We start from the raw sequence: 20,701 nt of genomic DNA, 5'->3' as shown, positions 1-20,701 counted from the left end.
CTAGGGAATGGAGTCCTAGGGAATGGAGGCCCTATGTCTAAAAATCTCAACTAGGGATTGGAGCCCTATGTTGGAAAAAGGCGACTAGGGGATGGAGGCCCTATGTCTAAAAAAATCTCAACTAGGGATTTGAGCCCTATGTTGGCAAAAGGCGACTAGGGGATGGAGACCCTATGTCTAAAAAATCTCAACTAGGGATTGGAGCCCTATGTTGGCAGAAGGCGACTAGGGAATGGAGGCCCTATGTCTAAAAATAATCTCAACTAGGTATTGGAGCCCTATATTGGCAAAAGGCGACTAGGGAAGGCCCTATGTCTAAAAATAATCTCAACTAGGGATTGGAGCCCTATGTTGGCAAAAGGCGACCAGGGAATGGAGGCCCTATGTCTAAAAATAATCTCAACTAGGGATAATAGCCCTATGTTGGTAGAAGGCGACTAGGGAATAGAGCCCCTATGTCTAAAACTGATCTCAACTAGGGATTGAAGCCCTATGTTGGCAAAAGGCAACTAGGGGATGGAGACCCTATATCTAAAAATCTCAACTAGGGATTGGATCCCTATGTTGGAAAAGCGTAAAAAATTGAGATTGGGGATTCTGAACTGCCATTTTTTTTTGATTTTCTTCTTATCTCTATTTTTCATTTCATTTTCCTTTTTTCTATATTTCATTTCATGGAATGAGTAAATGCGGGAAAAAATTTGGAGGGGACTTCCTTTTTATAGATTTTGCTACAAAGTTGTTTCTAACACTTGCACATTTCTTTTCCTTTTTGGTTACACCTGCTTCTTGCACTGTTGCTTTGAATTGCACTTGTCTCAAATTTTCAAACAAAGAGCAATTGTTAGTTTGAAACGGTGGTTGATTTTGTGGCCTTGATTGTTTTTGATCACTTGATCTCGGCCCAACTCTTTTAGTGAGAACTTCTGCTGCTTGTTGGCTTTTCCGAAGATCGATCTCTCTCCTAAAACCAAGGTACTCAACTTTCCAACTTTCCGGATGACTGTTTACCCGTGCGGGGCTTTGGCCTTTTCACCTTATTCTGCCTCTAGGGGTTTTTGACTTTGGATTTCTTTTTATTTTCAATAACTTGATTTTAGAGCATCGACCATCATGGCCAGTCGGGATCGACTTGAAGCACCCGCTGAGGCTGGGTACTTTTCTTTGGACTTGACCGTTATTAAACAGAAACCTGTAAAACCAATCTTGCCACCTTTTCTTTGTATTAGTTTCGGAACAGAGTTAGACGGAAAGGGATTCAAAGGAAAGTAAACAAAGGATAAGAAAATGAATTTAAGGAGAAGTGCCCCTTTTCGGGGAGGAAAGAAGGACTTATCTGGAGTGCATGCAGACCTCAATAGACATGACATACTTCTTGTACTGGATGCTCGATCTACACAACTATCCAACTTCTCACAAACCCATTGCGACCCTTGTTTTAAAAATGAGAAACCTTGCCAGGACTATTTCGATGCCAATGGAGGTGAGGGGTTTGTTCTTTTTTATCAACGTCGCCCTTTGCGGGTTTTCGCCAATCGACCTCTCTCATTTCTCTTCTCACCGTCTCCTTATAGCGCTCTTTATGAGTTTTCACTAACAAGACTCTCTCGTTTTTCAGTTTCTCTGCTCTCCATCGCCTTATGGTGCCCGTGGATTTTCACCAATAAGACTCTCTCATTTTATTTCTCTCATCTTGATTGCATCGGATCCAAACAACTGCATTCTCTGATTTTGAAAACCTTTCACCGATTGATCGGAAGGACTTGAACAAGGTTTGGGTAAAAAGAACTTGGATCGAATTATAACTTTGGAATCGTTCAGGCGGGATCATCGCCGAACCATTATAATATCTGCCCCAGTTTCATTTTTTGGGGAAATTAGATTTTTTTTGGTGTGACGGAACCCTAGAGAAAGGCTGCCTACGCATCCTTTCGGAATCAAGTCGAACGTAGTTCAGGGAAACATTATTTTTTTATTTTTCTTTTGTTTTTCTGTTTTGTTTTGTTTTGTTTTCTCTTTATTTCTTTCTATTTTTTTTTGGTTTTTGATGTTCTTTTTTTTTCTCTTTTTTTTTACAAACGTCTTCGAGTTCCAAAGAGGGTAATGAAAGAAAGGTAACCGGCTCAAAGGGTTAGCAAAGGATTGGAATGTTTGGGGTAGCGAAAATGAAAGCCTTCGTTATCCCAATCAGATAATGTTATTGCTGCAGAAGGATTATACATAGTACCTTTTGACTGCATCTGCATTTACAACAGTTTCAGGGTCATTTCCTTCAATGTCTCCCAGATATAATGCCCCTTTTGGCAACAATTTTCTGACAATGTATGGGCCTTTCTAGTTAGGAGCAAACTTTCCTTTTGCTTCCTGATGATAGGGAAGAATATGCATTAAAACAAGTTTCCCCACTTCAAAATTTCTAGGCCGCACTTTCTTGTTGTAGGCACGGGCCATTCTTTGTTGATACAACTGCCCGTGGCAGCCTGCGGCCATTCGCTTTTCATCGATCAGGGTTAATTGTTCCAGATGAGTTTTGACCCACTCTTGTCTTCAGTTTCAGCTTCAGCAATGATCCGGAGGGAAAGGATTTCAACTTCTGCGGGTATTACGGCTTCAGTGCCATAAACCAAAAGATAGGGGGTTGCTCCGACTGATGTGCGCAAAGTAGTGCGATATCCCAACAATGCAAACAACAACTTTTCATGCCACTGCCTGGAGCTTTGAATCATCATTCTCAAAATCTTTTTGATGTTCTTGTTTGCTGCTTCAACGGCACCATTGGCTTTGGGCTGATAAGGAGTAGAGTTCCAATGCGTTATCTTGAATTGTTCGTGTATTTTCCTCATCAAATGGCTATTCAAATTTGCAGCATTATCTGTAATGATAGTTGCGAGAATACCAAAATGGCATATGAGATTGGAGTGCACAAAGTCTACCACAGCTTTCTTGGTGACAGATTTGAGGGTGACTACTTCAACCTATTTTGTGAAATAGTCAATGGCAACCAATATGAACCTATGCCCATTTGAAGCTTTCGGCTCAATCGGCCTAATGACGTCCATGCCCCAGGCAACAAATGGCCAAGGTGATGACATGGGATGCAGTTCTGTAGGTGGTGCATGAATCAAATCACCGTGCACCTGACACTGATGACATTTCTGGATGAAACTAAAGCAATCTTTTTCCATAGTCATCCAGTAATAACCTGCTCGGAGGATTTTCTTTGCCAAAACATACTTGTTCATGTGGGGTCCTCACACTCCTACGCGCACTTCATACATGATTCTTCCGGCCTCTTCGGCTTCAACACATCTTAACAAGTTGAGATCCGGAGTCCTTTTGTACAAGCATCACTGCTCAAGAAGAAACCACTTGCGTGCCATCTAATGGTTCTCTTTTGGTCTCCACTGGCTTGCTCGGGGTATTCTTTAGTTTTCAAATCTTTTGATATCATGATACCATAGCTGAATATTTGGTTCAGCCTCAATCGTATTGTAGTAACCGTGCCTTTCTCGAATTTGGATTTCCAAAGAATCAATATGGGCATTGCCTGGGTATGGCAGCATCGAGGCCAAAGTAGCGAGCGTATCGACTAACTCATTGTGACAACGAGGAACATACCTGAACTTAACTGACTTGAACTGCCTGCTAAGATCTTCCATATGTTGCCTATAGGGAGTTAGTTTGACATCTCGAGTTTCCCATTCTCCTTGAGCTTATCGGATAATCAGATCTGAATCTCCCATGATTAACAATTCTTCAACATCTTGGTCGATTTCCATGTTCATACCCATGATGCAGGCTTCATACTCAGCTGTGTTGTTTGTGCAGAAGAACCGAAGCCGGGCTGTGGCTGGATAGCGCTAACTCGTGGGTGAGATCAAGATTGCTCCAATTCCAATGCCTTTGGCATTCACAGCTCCATCGAACAACATTTCCACACATTGGTGTCTTCTGATGTTATCTCAACTGAATTTACCTCTTTATCCGGAAAGTAGGTACTCAAGGGTTGGTATTCATCATCAATCGGGTTTTCAGCTAGGTGATCCGCTAAAGCTTGGGCTTTCATCGTCGTGCGGGTGATGTAGACTATGTCAAATTCAGAGAGCAGGATCTGCCATTTTTCTAATCTTTCTGTTAGCATTGGCTTCTGGAATATGTACTTTAGGGGGTCCATCCTGGGGATGAGATAAGTGGTGTAGGCCAACAAATAATGCCTCAGCTTCTGAGCGACCCAATTTAGGGTGCAGCAAGTCCTTTCCAACAGGGTATATTTGGCTTCATAACTTGTGAACTTTTTGCTCAAATAGTAGATTGCCTGCTCTTTCTTCACGGTCACATCGTATTGCCCGAGGACACAACCAAAGGAATTTTCCAAGACTGTTAGGTATAAAAACAAAGGCCTCCCCGGTTCAGGTGGGACCAAGATTGGTGGGTTTGATAGATATTCTTTGATTTTGTCAAAGGCTTCTTGACACTCGTCTGTCCATTTGATTGCCGCATCTTTCTTCAATAGCTTGAATATGGGTTCACATGTGGATGTCAACTGAGAAATGAACCGATTGATATAGTTCAACCTGCCCAACAAGCTCATTACCTCTTTTTTAGTTCTTGGAAGAGGCAAATCTTGAATAGACTTTATCTTTGTTGGATCTAGCTCGATGCCCCTCCGACTGACTATAAACCCCAAGAGTTTGCCAGACGGAACCCCAAATGCACATTTAGCCGGATTTAGCTTCAGGTCGCACAAAAAAATTTCTCAAGTCCCGAGCATGGTCATCCCGTGTTCTAGAATTAATGATCACATCGTCCATGTACAATTCGATTTCCTGGTGCATCATGTCGTGGAAAATGGCAGCTATGGCTCTCATGTAAGTTGCCCCGGCATTCTTCGGACCAAAAGGCACGACACTGTAGCAATAGGTGCCCCAAGGTATTGTAAATGCTGTCTTTTCTGCATCTTCCTCATCCATTAAAACCTGATAATACCCAACATAACAATCCATGAAAGACTGTATCTCATGTTTGGCACAGTTGTCAACGAGAATGTGGATGTTCGCCAAAGGGAAGTTGTCTTTGGGACTTGCTTTGTTCAGATCTCGATAGTCAACGCACACCCGAGTTTTCCCATCTATCTTTGGTACGGGAACTACATTAGCCAGCCATGTGGTGTATCGTACCACTTGGATCACCCCCGCTTTCAACTGTTTGGTAACTTCTTCTTTGATATTGTCACTAATATCAGTTTTGAACTTTATTTGCTTTTGCTGTATAGGGGGATAATCGGGGTAAGTCGGCAACTTGTGGACCACTAAATCGACACCCAATCCCGGCATGTCATCGTAAGACCAAGCAAACATTTATTCGAACTCAAACAAAAGTTGGATCAAGACATCCTAGTTCTTTCATCTGTGTGAATGCTTATCATGGTCTCTTGGACCTCTTCTGAATTACCCAAATTTACCGGCTCGGTTTCATTTAAGTTTGTCTTAAGTTTATTCTCAGCTCCAATTCTTTATTTATTTCCCTAAAAGCCTCTTCTTCATCGTATTCTGGTTCTTGGTTCATTATTTCATAATTAGACAACATGTTTGGATCTGGGCATAAAGTCCGCAAGCATGTCATGTTATTTAAAGCTTCATTATTAGAACTGAAAGAAGAACTAAGAATAATTAACAAAAATCAGAAAGAATAAAAAGAGATGAACGATGAAATATTGATTTCATTTCATTGAATTTTGAAGATAACAGGGTTTACGTGGGAAATTAAAGACATGAAACTAAAAAGAAAACATCCGAGTTATACCCTGAGATAACTCGTGATACAGAAAAGGTGGCAGGACTGAACTACCAGGATTCCCGCCTGACTGGGAAATGAGTAGGTTTCCAATTTTGCAGCTTGGCATTGAGCCCCATATACAACACCTGAGCGGTTCTCGAGCCTTCTCCCGGTTGGACCATGTGGGTTTCATACAACATTTGCCTCATATCCCCACAAATTTCTTCAATTTCCTCGGTCGTGAAGGCCTCATCTTCCTCTTCCTCATTGTATTTTGGCCTGACAAATGTTCTACAAAGATATGGAATCGGCTGAGGCAAGACCCAACCATTGTTCTTTCGGTCATCTGCCCATTTTCCATCAGTTGGCGTGGGTTGGAAACCTACTCCAAAGAACTTCTCACTAGCAGCCGGGGTGATAGGTTCAGTAATTCCTTGCAATGAAGTCTTAAGCCCCTTCTCGGGTTTGTAACCATGTCTGATCATTTCTTTGGCAACCATAATTGATGCATTTGAGAGAAAGAGTTGAGGACAAGGGTTTCCTTCTTCACATTGGTCTACGACCACAACCTCTAAAGCTTGATAGACTATATGTTCACTTCCTTCTCTAGCTTCGAGACATGGGACTGACGGCTCCCGGTAGATTGACTGCTCATCTTCTCCGTGAACTACAATCTCCTGATCTTCATGCTCGAATTTCACCATCTGGTGGAGAGTAGAAGGTACAACCCATGCTGCAAGAATCCAAGGTCTTCCCAAGAGGAAATTATAGGAAGTATCCATATCTAAGACCTAAAAGTTCACCTCAAAATCCATCGGAACAATAGTCAGAACCAAATCAATCTCACCAATGGTATCTCTTTTGATGCCATCAAAGGCATGCACACAGACGTTGTTGGGCCTTATTCTCTCAGTACCGATCTCCATTCGTTGCAGAGTTGAGAGAGGGCAAATATCTACTCCAGAACCACCATCCAACATGACCCTTTTCATATAATATCCCTCGCATTTACTGTCAGATGAAGGGCTTTATTGTGGGCGGCTCCTTCCGGTGGCAAATCATTCTTGCTGAAAGAGATCTGATTGACTGCAAAAAAACCTTTCCGCCATCCTCTCCAACTGTTCCACAGTGGTTTCAATGGGTACATATGCTTCATTGAGAGTTTTGATCAATACTTTTTGATGTTCAGTTGAATTCATTAGCAGAGACAACAAAGAGACTTGAGCAGGAGACTTTTGGAGTTGATCAATTATCTCGTAGTCTGCCATTTTCAATTTTCGAAATAACTCTTCTACTTCTTCAGCACTTACTAGCTTCTTTAGTGGGAAACACTTCTTCGTGGAATTATTCACTTCCTCTAGATTGAGGTATTGCTCAGCTACGTTATTTTCCTTAACTTCTACCGAGATCTCTTTACCCCTGTAAGTTACTACCGCCTTATTGTAATTCCATGGAATGGCAGTGGGATCTATCATAGGCCTCTATAGTGCACTGCCAATAACCACGGGCTCATTCAGCGTTGGTGAAATTACTGGCCCCCGCACCACGTAGGTCCCTTTAGGCACATACATTTTAGATCCCTTTTTAGCTCAAACCTTCTTGGAGGGCTCAATGACATCTATTCTTTCTTATAGCCCCGAGGAACATAAAGAACGACATCTTTTGAAGGTTCTACCCCAGTTTCAGTTTGCACTTTCTTTTCTGCATTCAGAGGGGTGGGTTTACTCTTCTTCTCCCGCTTGTCTTATTTTGCGATAGTCTTTGGCTTCTTTTCCACATCAGATATGGAAATGATGGCTTTTAGAGCTGGTTCAAACTCTCAATCTTCACAAATCATTCCAATAACCGGCCCGTTGTTCTTAGCTGGTAATGGATTGTTAGTTATATTAGGAACGTCTTTGTCCTTTAGCACTATTTGCTTTTGTTCTATGAGGTTTTCAACAGCTCTTTTTAGGGTCCAACAGTCTTCTGTATCATGCCCTTCTACCCCCGAGTGGTAAGTACATCGAGTTCCGGCTCTGTAAGCGGGCGACGCTGGGTTCTGCCTGGTTTGGGGTACAGGCTGCAACAAACCCATCTAGACAAGTTTGGGGAAAAAGTTGGAATATGACTCACCAATGGGTGTGAAGTTTACCATCTTGGGTGGTTCCCGGGTACGAGCGTTGTAGGGGAAGTTGTTCTGTGGAGGTCGGGGATTATACTGAGCTTGGTGAGGAGGTTGATTTCTGGAAAATGGAGCTCGGTTTTGATTAAATTGTTGTTGTGGCCTAACGTAGAGTTGGGCATTCATCACTACATATGTCTGAGGAACCATAGCATAGACCACATCCTGATGGGGATAGTAATGTTATGGGGTTCTTTCAGGGAAATAAGGTCTGGGTGGACGGGGTTTTCTTACACATGAAGTTGCCATTGCCGCTTCTTCTTTCTTCTTTCGGTTTACTACACCTCCAGACCCGCCTTGAATTGCTTGGGAGGTAGCCCTTATTGCAGACTGCCTCAAAATGCGCCCTTTCTTTAACCCATTCTCAACCATTTCATCGATTTTTATGGCCTCGGCAAATGGCTTCCCCATCGCAGATATCATGTTCTGATAATAATCAGCCTCTTAGGCTTGAAGGAAAATGCTAACCATCTCTGTTTAGTCCATTGGAGGTTTGACTCTGGCCGCTTGTTCGCACCATTTGAGAGCATACTCTCGGAAGCTTTCCGAGGACTTCTTTAATTTGACAATGAATTCCTGTCAGGGGCAATGTCGATGTTGTATGAAACTGTCTGACAAAATCCCAAGCCAGGTCGTCCCAAATATGCCACCGAGATATATCCTGATCCATATACCATTCAGAAGCAATGCCGACCAAACACTCTCTAAAGTAAGCCATGAGAAGCTCCTCTTTTCCGCCGACTCCCCACAATTGGTTGCAGTACAATTGGTTGCAGTACCTTTTGAGGTGGGCTATGGGATCCTCATGCCCATCGTACTTTTCAAACTTCGGGGTTTTAAAACCCAAGGGTAAATGCACGTGGGGAAACATACATAGGTCAGCATAGGACAAACTTTTTTTCCCTCTCAAACCCTGTATATTTTTGAGACTCTGCTCTATGCTCCTCATCTTTCTGGTAATCTCCACTTGTTCAGGATTTTTTTGTGGTTTTCTCCTACCCCACGGTAAACTCTTACCGGGGCGGCTGAGGGTAAGCATTGGTAGTAAACTGGGCTGGTTCTAGTGGGAAAGATGGTGCTTGAAATGTGAAGGAAGATGGGTCAAAACTAGGCCTGGGTAGAGTGGGTTGTGTCGTAGCTGAACAAGGTGGCGTGGTGAATATATTCGAGGCCACACCTGAAGTTAATACCTGGGGGCGAGCCTCAGAAGGTGTTCCAACAAAGTGGGCTGAGATGGTAGGATATCTCAATGGGGTATTTGGATAACTTATGGGGATGTTGGAAGTCCCACTTGCCTTGGGAAATAGCTCAGGGAATCCAGGTATCGCACTTGGTGGTTCTCTGTCGTTGGCCCAGATGTCCCATATTTCCATCATGCGGAGACGCAGAATTCTATTTTCCTTAGCAGTTGCTGACTGAAAAGTTGGGATAGCCGAGATCGGGCTATCCTCCGGAATAGGGATTGTTGGTAGATGACTTTCTGAAGACATTTCAATACTTCCTTTTGACCTTGTGAAGTATAGATGTGAAGCCAGATTACCACAAAACCAACCACCTTAATATAAAACCTAGACTTAACAGTAGACAACAAACCGGTCAGTTTGAAGCAATTAACACATAGGTAATCGCATGTTGGTGTGTGATGCACCTATACAGCTAAATGTGTTTCTACATGTTTCGCAATGGTTGCATGTTTCATCCCGACTTTGCTTATTTTCCCCAATTTTCTTTTCTTTCCACTTTGGCTCTTTGTGCTTCTCCTCTTATTCCTATTTTCCTCTCTTTCTTTCCTCTCTTTCCTTGCTCTTTTTTTTTATTTTTCTTTGGCTCTCTTTTCTTTCTTTTTGGTTTTTCTTTCGGTTTTTTCCTTCCTCATCCCTATTTTATTTGAGTTATTTACAAAATCATGACTGGATTCGATGAGGATTGCCTACGTATCACGACACCGTGTGAATCAGATCATTATGTAGTTCAAGAAAATAAATGCGAAAAATTGTGAATCAGATCATTATGTAGTTCAAGAAAATAAATGCGAAAAATAAAGAAACAATTTTTTTAGGAATTTCCAATTTTCATTAATAAAACTCTTAAACATTTCTATTACAAAAGACTCCATCATACTCATTTCTTGGAATTTTAAAAACTACAAACAGACTCAAAACAACATTTTAAAACTAAAAAATGAAATACAGACTCGATAAATGAAAATCAAAAGTACATAAGTGCCTCTACTCCTGGGGCCCGTGGGACATCATTCGTTCTTGCCACGGGTCTATGTGCAAGATCCCCTTGAAGCCGCTCTAGATCACTCATTATTTGGCGAACAAATGTCATTACTATAGCAAAGAAAGTAGTTCGAGTCATGTTCTCACATTCATGGCATTTCATGATGATGTAGTCGGCAATTGCTCTAACCCTCTCCCGGATAATACCCTTTTCTTGGAGAAAACGCCCGATTTGCTGATTCCGAGCTTCCAACACTTGGGTGTCATGATGGTTTTGATTCTGCAATTGTTACATATCTTCCTCCCTCTGGGCCATCAAAGCATAGCAATGTTCCCTTTCGGCTTTAAAGTTCCTAAGCGGTTTGGCCACCTCGTTTTCAAGGGTAGTTAACTTTCTCTTCAAATCGGTGACTGTCCCCTCATATTTTCTTTTCAACTGTTGGACAAACTCTGCTTGCCCCTCGGCGTTCTTTGCCAACTGTGCTCTAGCTCTTGCCAAACCGCTTTCGAATTTTTGTAGATCATTCCCATACTCATATATTTTGTTCCTAAGGCCATTAATGAGTTTTTCATGTGCTCGGCTTCTTTCCGAATTCTTCGCAGTTATCTTCATCCTTTGGACCTGGGCCCGGAGGATTTCATTTTCTTGGGCTAACTTTTTCTTTTCACCCTCTTCTGCATCGGCTTGAACATTACTAGCGAACTTGAGGTCTCTAATCTGTCCTTCTAACCTGCTTATGGTGGCCCGATATTCATTTTCTTTTGCCAGCCACTCTCATTGTTCTTGTGATGCCTCGACAAACTCTTGGAGGTGGGGTCTTTTAGCTGGCTTTCCAAACTCAACTTCCCTTTTGTACCAAGCGAGGTAACCGGGCGAGACTTCACCTCTAGATAGATCATACACTCGGGTATTTATTTTTAGATATTAGCATTCACTCCAAATCTGGCGAACTACTGTTTCGTGAAACTGCCCATCAGAACAGATCTCGACCACATGGAGGCTAAGGTCTTCATCCTTGGGCACTATTTGACATCTCCCAAGCTGTCTCAAAACAAGGTATGAGGCATAAGGATGGATACTTCTAAGACCCATCAGGAGGAAATGAGGCCCGGTAGCTGGCATGTATATGATTTCATCAACAGAAAGCCAACCGAACGTCCATTCTATTTGATTTGCAGTGACGGAACGGAGGCGTGATATCCATTTTGTGACCCATTCTAGCATGTTAAACCCGTCGACCCTTGTGTAAAACTCCCCTATGCAGCTTTTCCCTATCGACCCATAGTTCATGTATTGAGGACGATGACATAGATGTTCAATCATCCACATTTGTAGCAGCAAGTTGCACCCTTCAAAAAAGTCTCATCTGGCTTTGCAGGTTGTGAGAGCTCGAAAGATTTCAGACACTATCATGGGTGCGAGGGTGCTTTTTGCCTGAGTAAGCAAAGTTTTGACGACCCCAGCTATCCGTATATCGATATTCCCATCTTTCCTGGGAAATACTAGAAGACCTAAAAATACCACCATGAAAGCGAAGCACCTGTGTTCTTCCAATTTTAGTTGGTTCCCTTTGCTGCAAATTTGCTTTCTGGATTGTTGAAACCCCCTATGTGTCTGTATTACTGGTATATGAACTGTGGAGTGGAGAAACTAGCTGCCAAATTTGGGTATTGGACCCCTCTGCTTATCTTTAGCAAATCTAGAAACTTGAGTGGAGTGACAACTCTTGGAGTGACCAAATACTTGTGTCTCAGAGCTTCAGTACTCCCGATATACCCAACTGTCTCTTCCAAAGTGGGTGTGAGTTCAAAATTCGAGAAATGAAACACGTTGTGGGTTGGATCCAAAAACGTAACCAGTGCCTTTATTATATCTCCTCTAGACCTGATCTTCAATAACCCGGGGAGACCCCCTAAGTAGAGATTGACCATATCTTGTTCTGATTTACCCAGATATTCCCACCACATATATAGTTTCAAAGGAATCTTGGTCATGACCTTTATTGGCAAGTTTTGACTCATGCTCATTCTGCACATTTAAATTAAGGTGATTGGTTTAAAACAGAGCGGATTTTACTAAAGAGGTCGATTTTGCAAACATTTAAATAACACGGCTACTTTTGCAAATACGGCCCTTCAGAGGGAAGATTTTAGGGTTGTGCTTCCTAGGTAGCCAAAAATTTGAAAAAGGGAAGTAGGTGGTTATTCTTGCAAAAACGGTCTTCTGGCGTCCTTTTGGGGACATTTTAGGCTATTTAGACAAGAACGACACATCTAATTTTATTTAAAATAGAATAACAATATTTCATCATTTTTTTCGGGTTATTTTTGAAAAAAATAGAGTTGGACCCGATGGGGGTTGTCTACTTATCCCACATCCGGTGAAACTTGCGTAGTTCGGTCAGTTTTGACATAATAAAAATAGAGAAAAGACATGAGACTTTTGAAACCAAATTCTTTTTTCTTCTTTTTTTCCAAAATTTTGGCAGAGTTTCTGCGTATTTTGGACATCAGGTTTTTTCAAAGGAGGGTAATCAATTCTCTCATACCTCAATTTTATTTTCCCAATTCCTTCCCTATTCTAGCAACCGGTCAACATGCAAACCGAAGCAAATAACTGCACAAGTAGCAAGTGGAATATGCATCAGGATGGTCTTTGATTCTGGGGTCCACCTGTCCTAGACGGACCCAACTCCTATGTTGAGTCCCCAAAGTCAAATGCACATGATGCAGACAAATGTTCCTACTAGGGATCCGGCATGAGTCAGAGTTATTCTAAGTTTAAAACCTGGGTATATTGTTCTGGGTATATTGTTCTAGACTTGCGTACTCGAGCGGACAACTCGAGCCGAGGAGGGGGCTACGTACCGGGAACCAAAAGGCCATCCGGCTTTGTAACTTGTCCGAGCCTCTTTCTTATTTCAAGGTATGACACTAACAGAAAGAGGAGTCACGCAAGCGTGCACATCCCCGAAGATAAGAAGAGAAGGGTTTCGTAACATTTTATATACCATTCAAATAAAATCAAAGCGGTAAAAAGAGACATTTAGCACATTAGGCCCAAACATGCAATAAACAATCAGATAACAAATAAAAGCCAATTATAAAAGTTATTCTAAGCTCGAATTCTTAATCCCTGAACAAAAGTTCTGGGTTATGTTCCCCAGCAGAGTCGCCAGAGCTGTCACACCTCCTTTTTACACACCCGATGGTATAGATAGGGTGTTTTTCCAATTTAAGTGACATTATTCGAAATGAGACTATTTAATTTATTTCAGAGTCGCCACTTGGGATATTATTATGTTGTCACAAGTCACCGATTTATTTTAAGTCCCAAATCGAGGAAATTCGACTTTCTTTTTGAAGTCTGCGAACCAGAAATTCTAAGTAAGGAATTCTGTTAACCCGGGAGAAGGTATTAGGCATTCTCGGGTTCCGTGGTTCTAGCACGGTCGCTTAAACTATTGTTATTGGCCTATTATCTGAATTTAATACACGTTTTAGCCTATGGTTCAATTTGCTTATTAACCGCTTTTAATAATTATTGTTACATATTGCAAATCATGTCACGGGAACCGTACCCACGATTTACAACATGTTTAATTTTTAAAGACTAAATTGTAGACGGGTCACATAAATGCACCCGCGGGTTTTAGTAACTAGGTGTCACATCTACGTCACGGGAACCGCAGCCATAGCTATGACAATTAATTAATTAACGTGCCTAAAGCAACTACGAAATTTCATGGCAATTTCTATACTAATTTTTATTTATATAAGATCCATAAATTGTAGGATTTTATTTGTATATGGCACACCCCAATTTATTTGATCTAAATTTGTGAGGGCCAAGTGTTATGGATTTAAAGCATGGCACACCTCAACTTATTCTTAAAAAAAAGTTTTATATTTTAAAGGCAAACTAAAGGTGCTCTCATTTTTTTACTAATTTAAAAACTAGCTATCACAATCACATCACGGGAACAGTACCCGTAGTCTTAATAATTTTAAAATCGGACCTAAAACAAGACACGAGTATAATGATGTAAACAACAAAGGTAATGAACTAACAATATTGTTGCGAGACAGTTTGTTAGCCTTTTCATAGCAGAAACTCAAACTCCTACAATAAGCATGTTATTAGATGCCTATTTGAAGTGAAACAACGTTCTTTCATAGAGAAAGTTAACAATTAATTGTAGTGGAATTTATCACTCACGTATGCTAATTTTACCTAAGAGCCGCAGTTCTCTTAATTTGAGTTTACCAACAAAGAACAACTCTTGACCCAACAACACCAAAGTTTATACAAACACACACATGCCATTCAATGAACTAAGTGACTAAATAATTAGAAAAGTCACATAATACTAAGCTAAATGAAAACAAGGAAAATGAATTTTTTATCACTTCAATTCAATACATGTCAAATGATGCGTTTAAAACAGTAAGCACCTAAAGTTAATTTAAAATAAAACTTTGATTCATGAGCTTCAATTAAGTGACAACAAACTTAACGCCTCAATCATACTTCACTTTTGATAAACGAGAAGGAACCAGTAATTGAAAATTGTAAATGAGGCTATTAAGTAAGAACACCAAGGTTTGTATTTCAGTTACCCATTTTCACAATCAAATTCACAAAACTTAACTTATAGGCGATCAAAGTCAGAGTTGATTTGAAGAGCTCCAAACACATTTTAAGACACACAGTTAAATTATGGACACTAACAGATCTTTTCCGATAACAAATTAGGACAGCTTCAACCAATAAATCAGTCGTAATTAAAGCAAGAAAATTAATCAAATAAGTTATATAGTCATGTGTAAAACTCAAATCAATCAAATACCAACTCAGTGATCCCAAAATCAAATTAGATTTGCAACCCAATGTGTCTGAACCAAACAAATCAAGAATCGTAAATGTTCAATCTTAGAAGTAAAACCAACACACTTAGCGGGAAGAGATGCAAACTGAATAAACTTAAACGGATAAGAGGAAATCAAGAACGAACCTGTTAAGTAATCTTTCTTTATAGCAATTATAGAATCGACAAATACACTGTTTTCTTGACTCCAAAATTCCAGCGAGATTCAGCAACAATATCGAGCAAAATTTGCAAGCCAAATCGAAATTTCGAAAGACCACTTCGGACAGAATCGACAAAGTGCAGAAAATGCAAAACTCCAGCCCCAATCTTCAACTTGAGGATTTAAACCAAACTTCCTTTCTAAAAAAAAGAACAGAAATCAAGAGAAAAAGAAAACAAGGTTAGAAGAAATCTATTTCAACAATCTTTTTTTTATTTTTTCTCTTAAAAAACAAAACAAAGCTCGAATGAAAACTAAATTCAAGCCATATTTTTTGTGTATCTTTTCTGAAAAAAATGACAAAGAAGACTGAAAAAGAAAAAGGAAAAGAAAACTTGAAGGAAAGTGACGACTAAAAATCTAGAAATTGACTAAGATTTCTGAAAAGTTTCTCCGATTTTTCCTCTAACCTAGCATATAAGACTTACCTCATATATATAGCCTTCAAAAACTTCAAACAATCTGCCCAAAATCCAAAAATCCCTCGAATTGTTTTGAACAATTTTGGGACAAATGGAGGGCGTGGATTGATTCACATCTATCCACGACTCCCATTCATCCAACAATTGTCCTCTTTGTACAGAAATTCGCAATTTTGAGCGAATATTCGTTCTCCTCTCTGACAAATACGTTGGAAAATAGAGGTGACGTGGAGAGGAGGGGACCAATGAGAGAACTCGGGTGAGCTCCAGGCGAGTTGGGGTCGGGCTCAGTGAAGAAGATGAACAGTAGCACCGTTTCTCTAATTTCTCTAAGGTTTGGGGAATTTGGGGGAAATGTTTAAGAGGGATTATATATTGAGGAAAATGGGGCGGGGCGGTTTGGCGGGTTGGCCCGATTTACGCTGGGGCTGTAGGGAAATGTTTGGGCTGGGGGAATTAAACTAAGGATGGCCAAAATCAATTCTTTTCTAATTCCTCTATTATTTCTAATTTCCCTTTTCTTTTCATTTTCCAATTTTCTTTCTTTTTTCAAATTAAAATAAATCTAAACTAACTCTTAAAAATTAAATTAACCTATCAAATTATATTAAAAACTCAACATAATATTAAAAAAAATTAAATAACTCCTAAATTAAAAGAAAAACTACAAAATTCAAAATTAAAGAGTTAAAATGCAACATGAACTATTTTTGTTATTTTTTCATATTTTATAAAACAACTAAGTTACTAATTAATCTAAAAAATGTAAAAGTAAATCCTAAATGCGAATGCAAGGTATTTAATTAAATAAGATTAAACATGCACACAAAAATGCAAATAATTTGAAAAACTCTACAATAATTCCTAAAATAACAAACAATTAAAAGAAAAATCTAATTCTTTGGAATTCTGTAGGAGTAATTCATGTGGGGCAAAAATCACGTCCTCACAGAGTTATTCATGGAATTTGTACATTTGCACGTTTCGTTCGTATCGTATGTATCATGCCAAAAGAAATAAGGGATAGCCTTAACATACTGGAGTAGAGAAAAATACGTATGATATTCTTGGAAAAAGGTTACACCGTATTCCCTTAGAATCGCAAAATCTCACGTTGTTAGTGTGCTAAGAAATCTCGTTGGATTTTGGTTGAAGAATGAAAATCTTCACTGCCGCAACGAACTTAATTTGCTAAAGATTAATTTGAAATTGGTAAACATTGAGTGATTGTTGGCGGCTAAGAGTGACAGAGAGGGGTAATCCCACAAACAACATTCCACAACTCTCTAAATCCAACAACCTCAAACTTAAACTAAGTTTGAGGTAATAGTGATTGTTGCTGTTTTTTTGGTTCTGAAAATATTACAAGTGAGGATTATTGAACTAACATAGTTTTCCACAGCCAAAAATGACTAAGAGTCATTTTGGTTAAAACTTAGCTTGTCGCCACGTTAAAGGTAAGGTTTCTTGTACTTATCTAATTGTTTTACTTAATTAATAATTTATTAATCTCCCACTAACCAATAATTAATCAATTGTCCATGTAATTAAAAATTATCCCAAATTACTTAAAATACTACTCATTTTTAATATACCCTTATACATCATACTATTATGATCATATGGTACCTTATATGGTACTAGTCCATAAATACGGGGTATTAACGCTCAGCCCCTATTTTATCCCAACATGCCAAACTTGGACGAAAATTATTTCTTTGACTTTCTTCCCCTCTCACCTTCACGAATTTACTCATCACTTGTTTGAAATAGCATAAACCTTATAATCTCCAAATAATCTTTTCCATGGACTAACATCAATTACCTTTTGACAAATTCAACATACAATACTACAGAGTGCAACATCGTCGTAATTTAATACTGCAGGACGTAACATCGACGAAATATTACGGGGCGTAACACTTTCGGACGCGCTCCTAAGTCTAGAATCCCCATATGGAGCTATTCCCAGGCTCGTAATCCCAAACAGACGTCTAGAATGTAAAAATCCATCTCAATTACCTTTTGACAAATTCAACGTACAATACTACAGGGTTCAACATCGTCGTAATTTAATACTGCAGGACGTAACATCGACAAAATATTACGGGGCTAACACTTCTGGACGTGCTACTAAGTCTAGAATCACCATACAGAGCTATTTCCAGGCTCGGAATCCCAAACAGACATCTAGAATGTAAAAATCCATCTCAACCCAAACTTATTGAATTCGCTCAAAAAGCCAACTTTCACTCTTATGTGCCGAAACTCTCTCGTGTCATCCAAAACCTGCTACGAACATACATCCAAGTCCTAAATCATCATACGAACCTATTGGAACCATCAAATCTCGATTCTGAGGTCGTTACCCAAAATATTGACCGAAGTCAAACTTGGCCTTTTAAGCCAACCATAAGGAACCAAATATTCTGATTTCAACCCGAGCTCTTCCAAAACCCAAACTAACCATCCCAACAAGTTATAAATCAGTTAAAGCAAGTACGGAAAGTCTTATTTAAGGGGAATGGGATTCGAGAAAGCAAAATGACAGGCCAGGTCGTTACATTCTCTACCTCTTAAACATACGTTCATCCTCGAACGGGTTTAGATTCATACCTGAAGTGCTGAATAAGTGTGGATATCTGCTCTGCATGTCCTCTTCGGACTTCAAAGTCGCCTCCATGGTTGGTTGGCCCTTTCAGTGAACCTTTACAACGAAAATCCTCTTGGATATCAACTGGCGATCCTGTCTAGCAATAATAGAAACTAGCTCCTCCTCGTAACCCATGTTCTCATCTAGCTAAAGAGTGCTGAAGTCTAACACATGTGACAAATCGGCGTGATATTTCCGGAGCATAGACACGTGAAAAATCGGATGGATCCCTGATAGGCTGGGAGGTAAAGCAAGCTCATAAAAAACCTCCCCTACTCGCCTCAACACCTCAAATGGGCCTATAAACCTGGGGCTCAACTTGCCTTCTTTCCGAATATCATTATACCCTTTATCGGCGAGACTTTCAAGAGAACCTTCTCACCTACCATAAATGATACATCACGCACTTTCTGATCCGCATAACTCTTCTGTCTGGACTATGCGGTGAAGTCGCTCCTGGATCAACTTTACATTTTCCAAGGCATCCTTTACCATACCAGTACCATATAACTTAGCCTCGCCGGGATGAAACCACCCGATGAGAGAATGACATCGCCGACCATATAAAGCCTCAAATGGAGCCATCTCAATGCTGGAATGATAACTGTTGTTGTAAGAAAACTCGACTAGAGGCAAGAACTTATCCCACTGTCCCCCAAGGTCAATCACACATGCTCTTAGCATGTCCTCCAATATCTGAACTGTCCGTTCAGACTGCCTATCGGTCTGTGGATGGAATGTTGTGCTGAGCTCTACACGCATCCCAAACTCACTCTGAACGACTCTCCAAAAATGCGAAGTGAACTAAGGGCCTCAATCTGATATGATGGAAACAGGCACACCGTGCAACCGAATTACCTCTCTAATATAAATCTGGGCCAACTTCTCTAAAGTATACGTAGTCATAACCGGAATGAAGTGTGCCAACTTGGTAAACCTGTCGACAATGAACCAAACTACATCAATCTTCCGCAAAGTGCGTGCCAACCCAACATCGAAGTCTATCGTTATACGCTCCCATTTTCACTTAGGTATAGTCATCTGCTGAAGTAGGCCACCTGGCCTTTGGTGCTCATACTTAACCTACTAGCAATTCAAGCACCTAGCTATATACTCAACTATGTCTATCTTCATCCGCCTGCACCGATAATGCTATCTTAGGTCACGATACATCTTCATAGCACCTGGATGAATAGAATACTGAGAACTATGTGCCTCCTCTAGAATCATCTCCCTCAAGCCATCGACATTAGGAACACATAGGCGACCCTAGAGTCGCAGAACACAATCCTCACCAATAGATACCTCCATGGAACCACCCTGTAGTAACGTCTCTTTGAGAACTGCCAAATGCGGATCATCAAGCTGCCGAGCCTTGATCTGCCCCAATAACGAAGACTAGTCAAAAACACACGCAAGAACTCGACTAGGCTCTGAAATGACCACCTCAGAAGTCTGTTAGCTAAGGACTGAATGTCCAAAGCTACTGGCCTCCACTCTACTAAAATGAACCACCAAGCTGCCCATACTCTCTGCTTTCCTGCTTAAGGCGTCCGCAATCACATTTGCCTTGCCCGAATGATAAAGAATGGTGATGTTATAATCCTTTAGTAACTCAAGCCATCTACGCCACCTCAAATTTAGATCCCTTTGCTTGAACAAATGTTGTAGGCTGCACTGAGGTTGCTATTGTGGCTCAGGAGTCGCAAATGCGAACCATGCCCCAGTCGAGCTTCTTCGCAATTGCGAAGCTCTTCTCGCAAATGCGAGGTTCGCATTTGCGAACTATTTCTCGCATTTTCGAGACCAGCAACTGATGCCAAGATGCACCAAAAATCTGGGGTGTTTTTCACCCCTTTGGAATGTCCGAAACTCACCCGAGCCCTCGGGGCTCCACACCAATCACCCACACAAGTCTAGCAATATCATACAAACTTGCTCGCGTGATCGGAACACTAAAATAGTATCAATAACCACGAATTGGACGTCAAAACGCATGAATTTACTAATGAACTACAAAAACTTCTAAAATACGTCCGCGCGTCCGATTCCTACCATATCAACTCGGAATGATGCCAATCTTTGAGTACAAGTCCTAAATGACATTACGGCATACTCCAACTTCCGGAACAAGAATTCGATATCAAAAAGTCTACCCTCGATCAAACCTTCTAAAAACTTCAAGTTTCTAACTTTTGCCAAATGACTATGAAACGACCTAGGGGCCTCTGAATCCACTTCCGGACGCGCTCCTAAGTTCAGAATCACCATACAGAGCTATTCCCAGGCTTGGAATCCCAAACAGACGTTTAGAATGTAAAAATCCATCTCAACCCAAACTTATGGAATTTGCTCAAAATGCCAACTTTCA

The 20,701-nt window shown here is 40.5% G+C and overlaps 1 protein-coding gene and 1 long non-coding RNA gene across 2 annotated transcripts; both read right to left on the bottom strand.

Annotated features, from left to right (window-relative positions):
• Positions 1-2,123: 2,123 nt before the first annotated feature.
• Positions 2,124-6,557, bottom strand: LOC142163251 (uncharacterized). Its single transcript, XM_075220519.1, has 3 exons — positions 6,099-6,557; positions 4,878-5,264; positions 2,124-2,240 (listed from the first exon to the last, which is right to left on the bottom strand). The coding sequence occupies exons 1-3, from the start codon at positions 6,555-6,557 to the stop codon at positions 2,124-2,126; spliced, it is 963 nt and encodes a 320-aa protein (XP_075076620.1).
• A 3,476-nt stretch (positions 6,558-10,033) lies between these two features.
• On the bottom strand, positions 10,034-15,662 carry LOC142162786 (uncharacterized). Its single transcript, XR_012694184.1, has 2 exons — positions 15,180-15,662; positions 10,034-12,193 (listed from the first exon to the last, which is right to left on the bottom strand). It is a non-coding gene; the product is annotated as an uncharacterized LOC142162786 (long non-coding RNA).
• Between the last annotated feature and the right edge of the window lie 5,039 nt (positions 15,663-20,701).

The sequence above is a fragment of the Nicotiana tabacum genome, chromosome 8 (genome assembly GCF_000715075.1).
Source record: "Nicotiana tabacum cultivar K326 chromosome 8, ASM71507v2, whole genome shotgun sequence".
Lineage (NCBI taxonomy): Eukaryota > Viridiplantae > Streptophyta > Magnoliopsida > Solanales > Solanaceae > Nicotiana > Nicotiana tabacum.
The sequence above is the reverse complement of the archived record's forward strand: the minus strand, read 5'-3'. Positions and strand labels throughout refer to the sequence as shown.

Coding starts and splice junctions, on each gene's coding strand:
- LOC142163251 (XM_075220519.1), bottom strand. CDS start 6,557: ATGGATACTTCCTATAATTTCCTCTTGGGAAGACCTTGGATTCTTGCA. Junction 5,265..6,098: donor ACCGAAAGAACAATGGTTGG/GTCTTGCCTCAG, acceptor CCCCCTATACAG/CAAAAGCAAATAAAGTTCAA. Junction 2,241..4,877: donor TTGGTCCGAAGAATGCCGGG/GCAACTTACATG, acceptor TTGTAAATGCAG/ATGCAGTCAAAAGGTACTAT.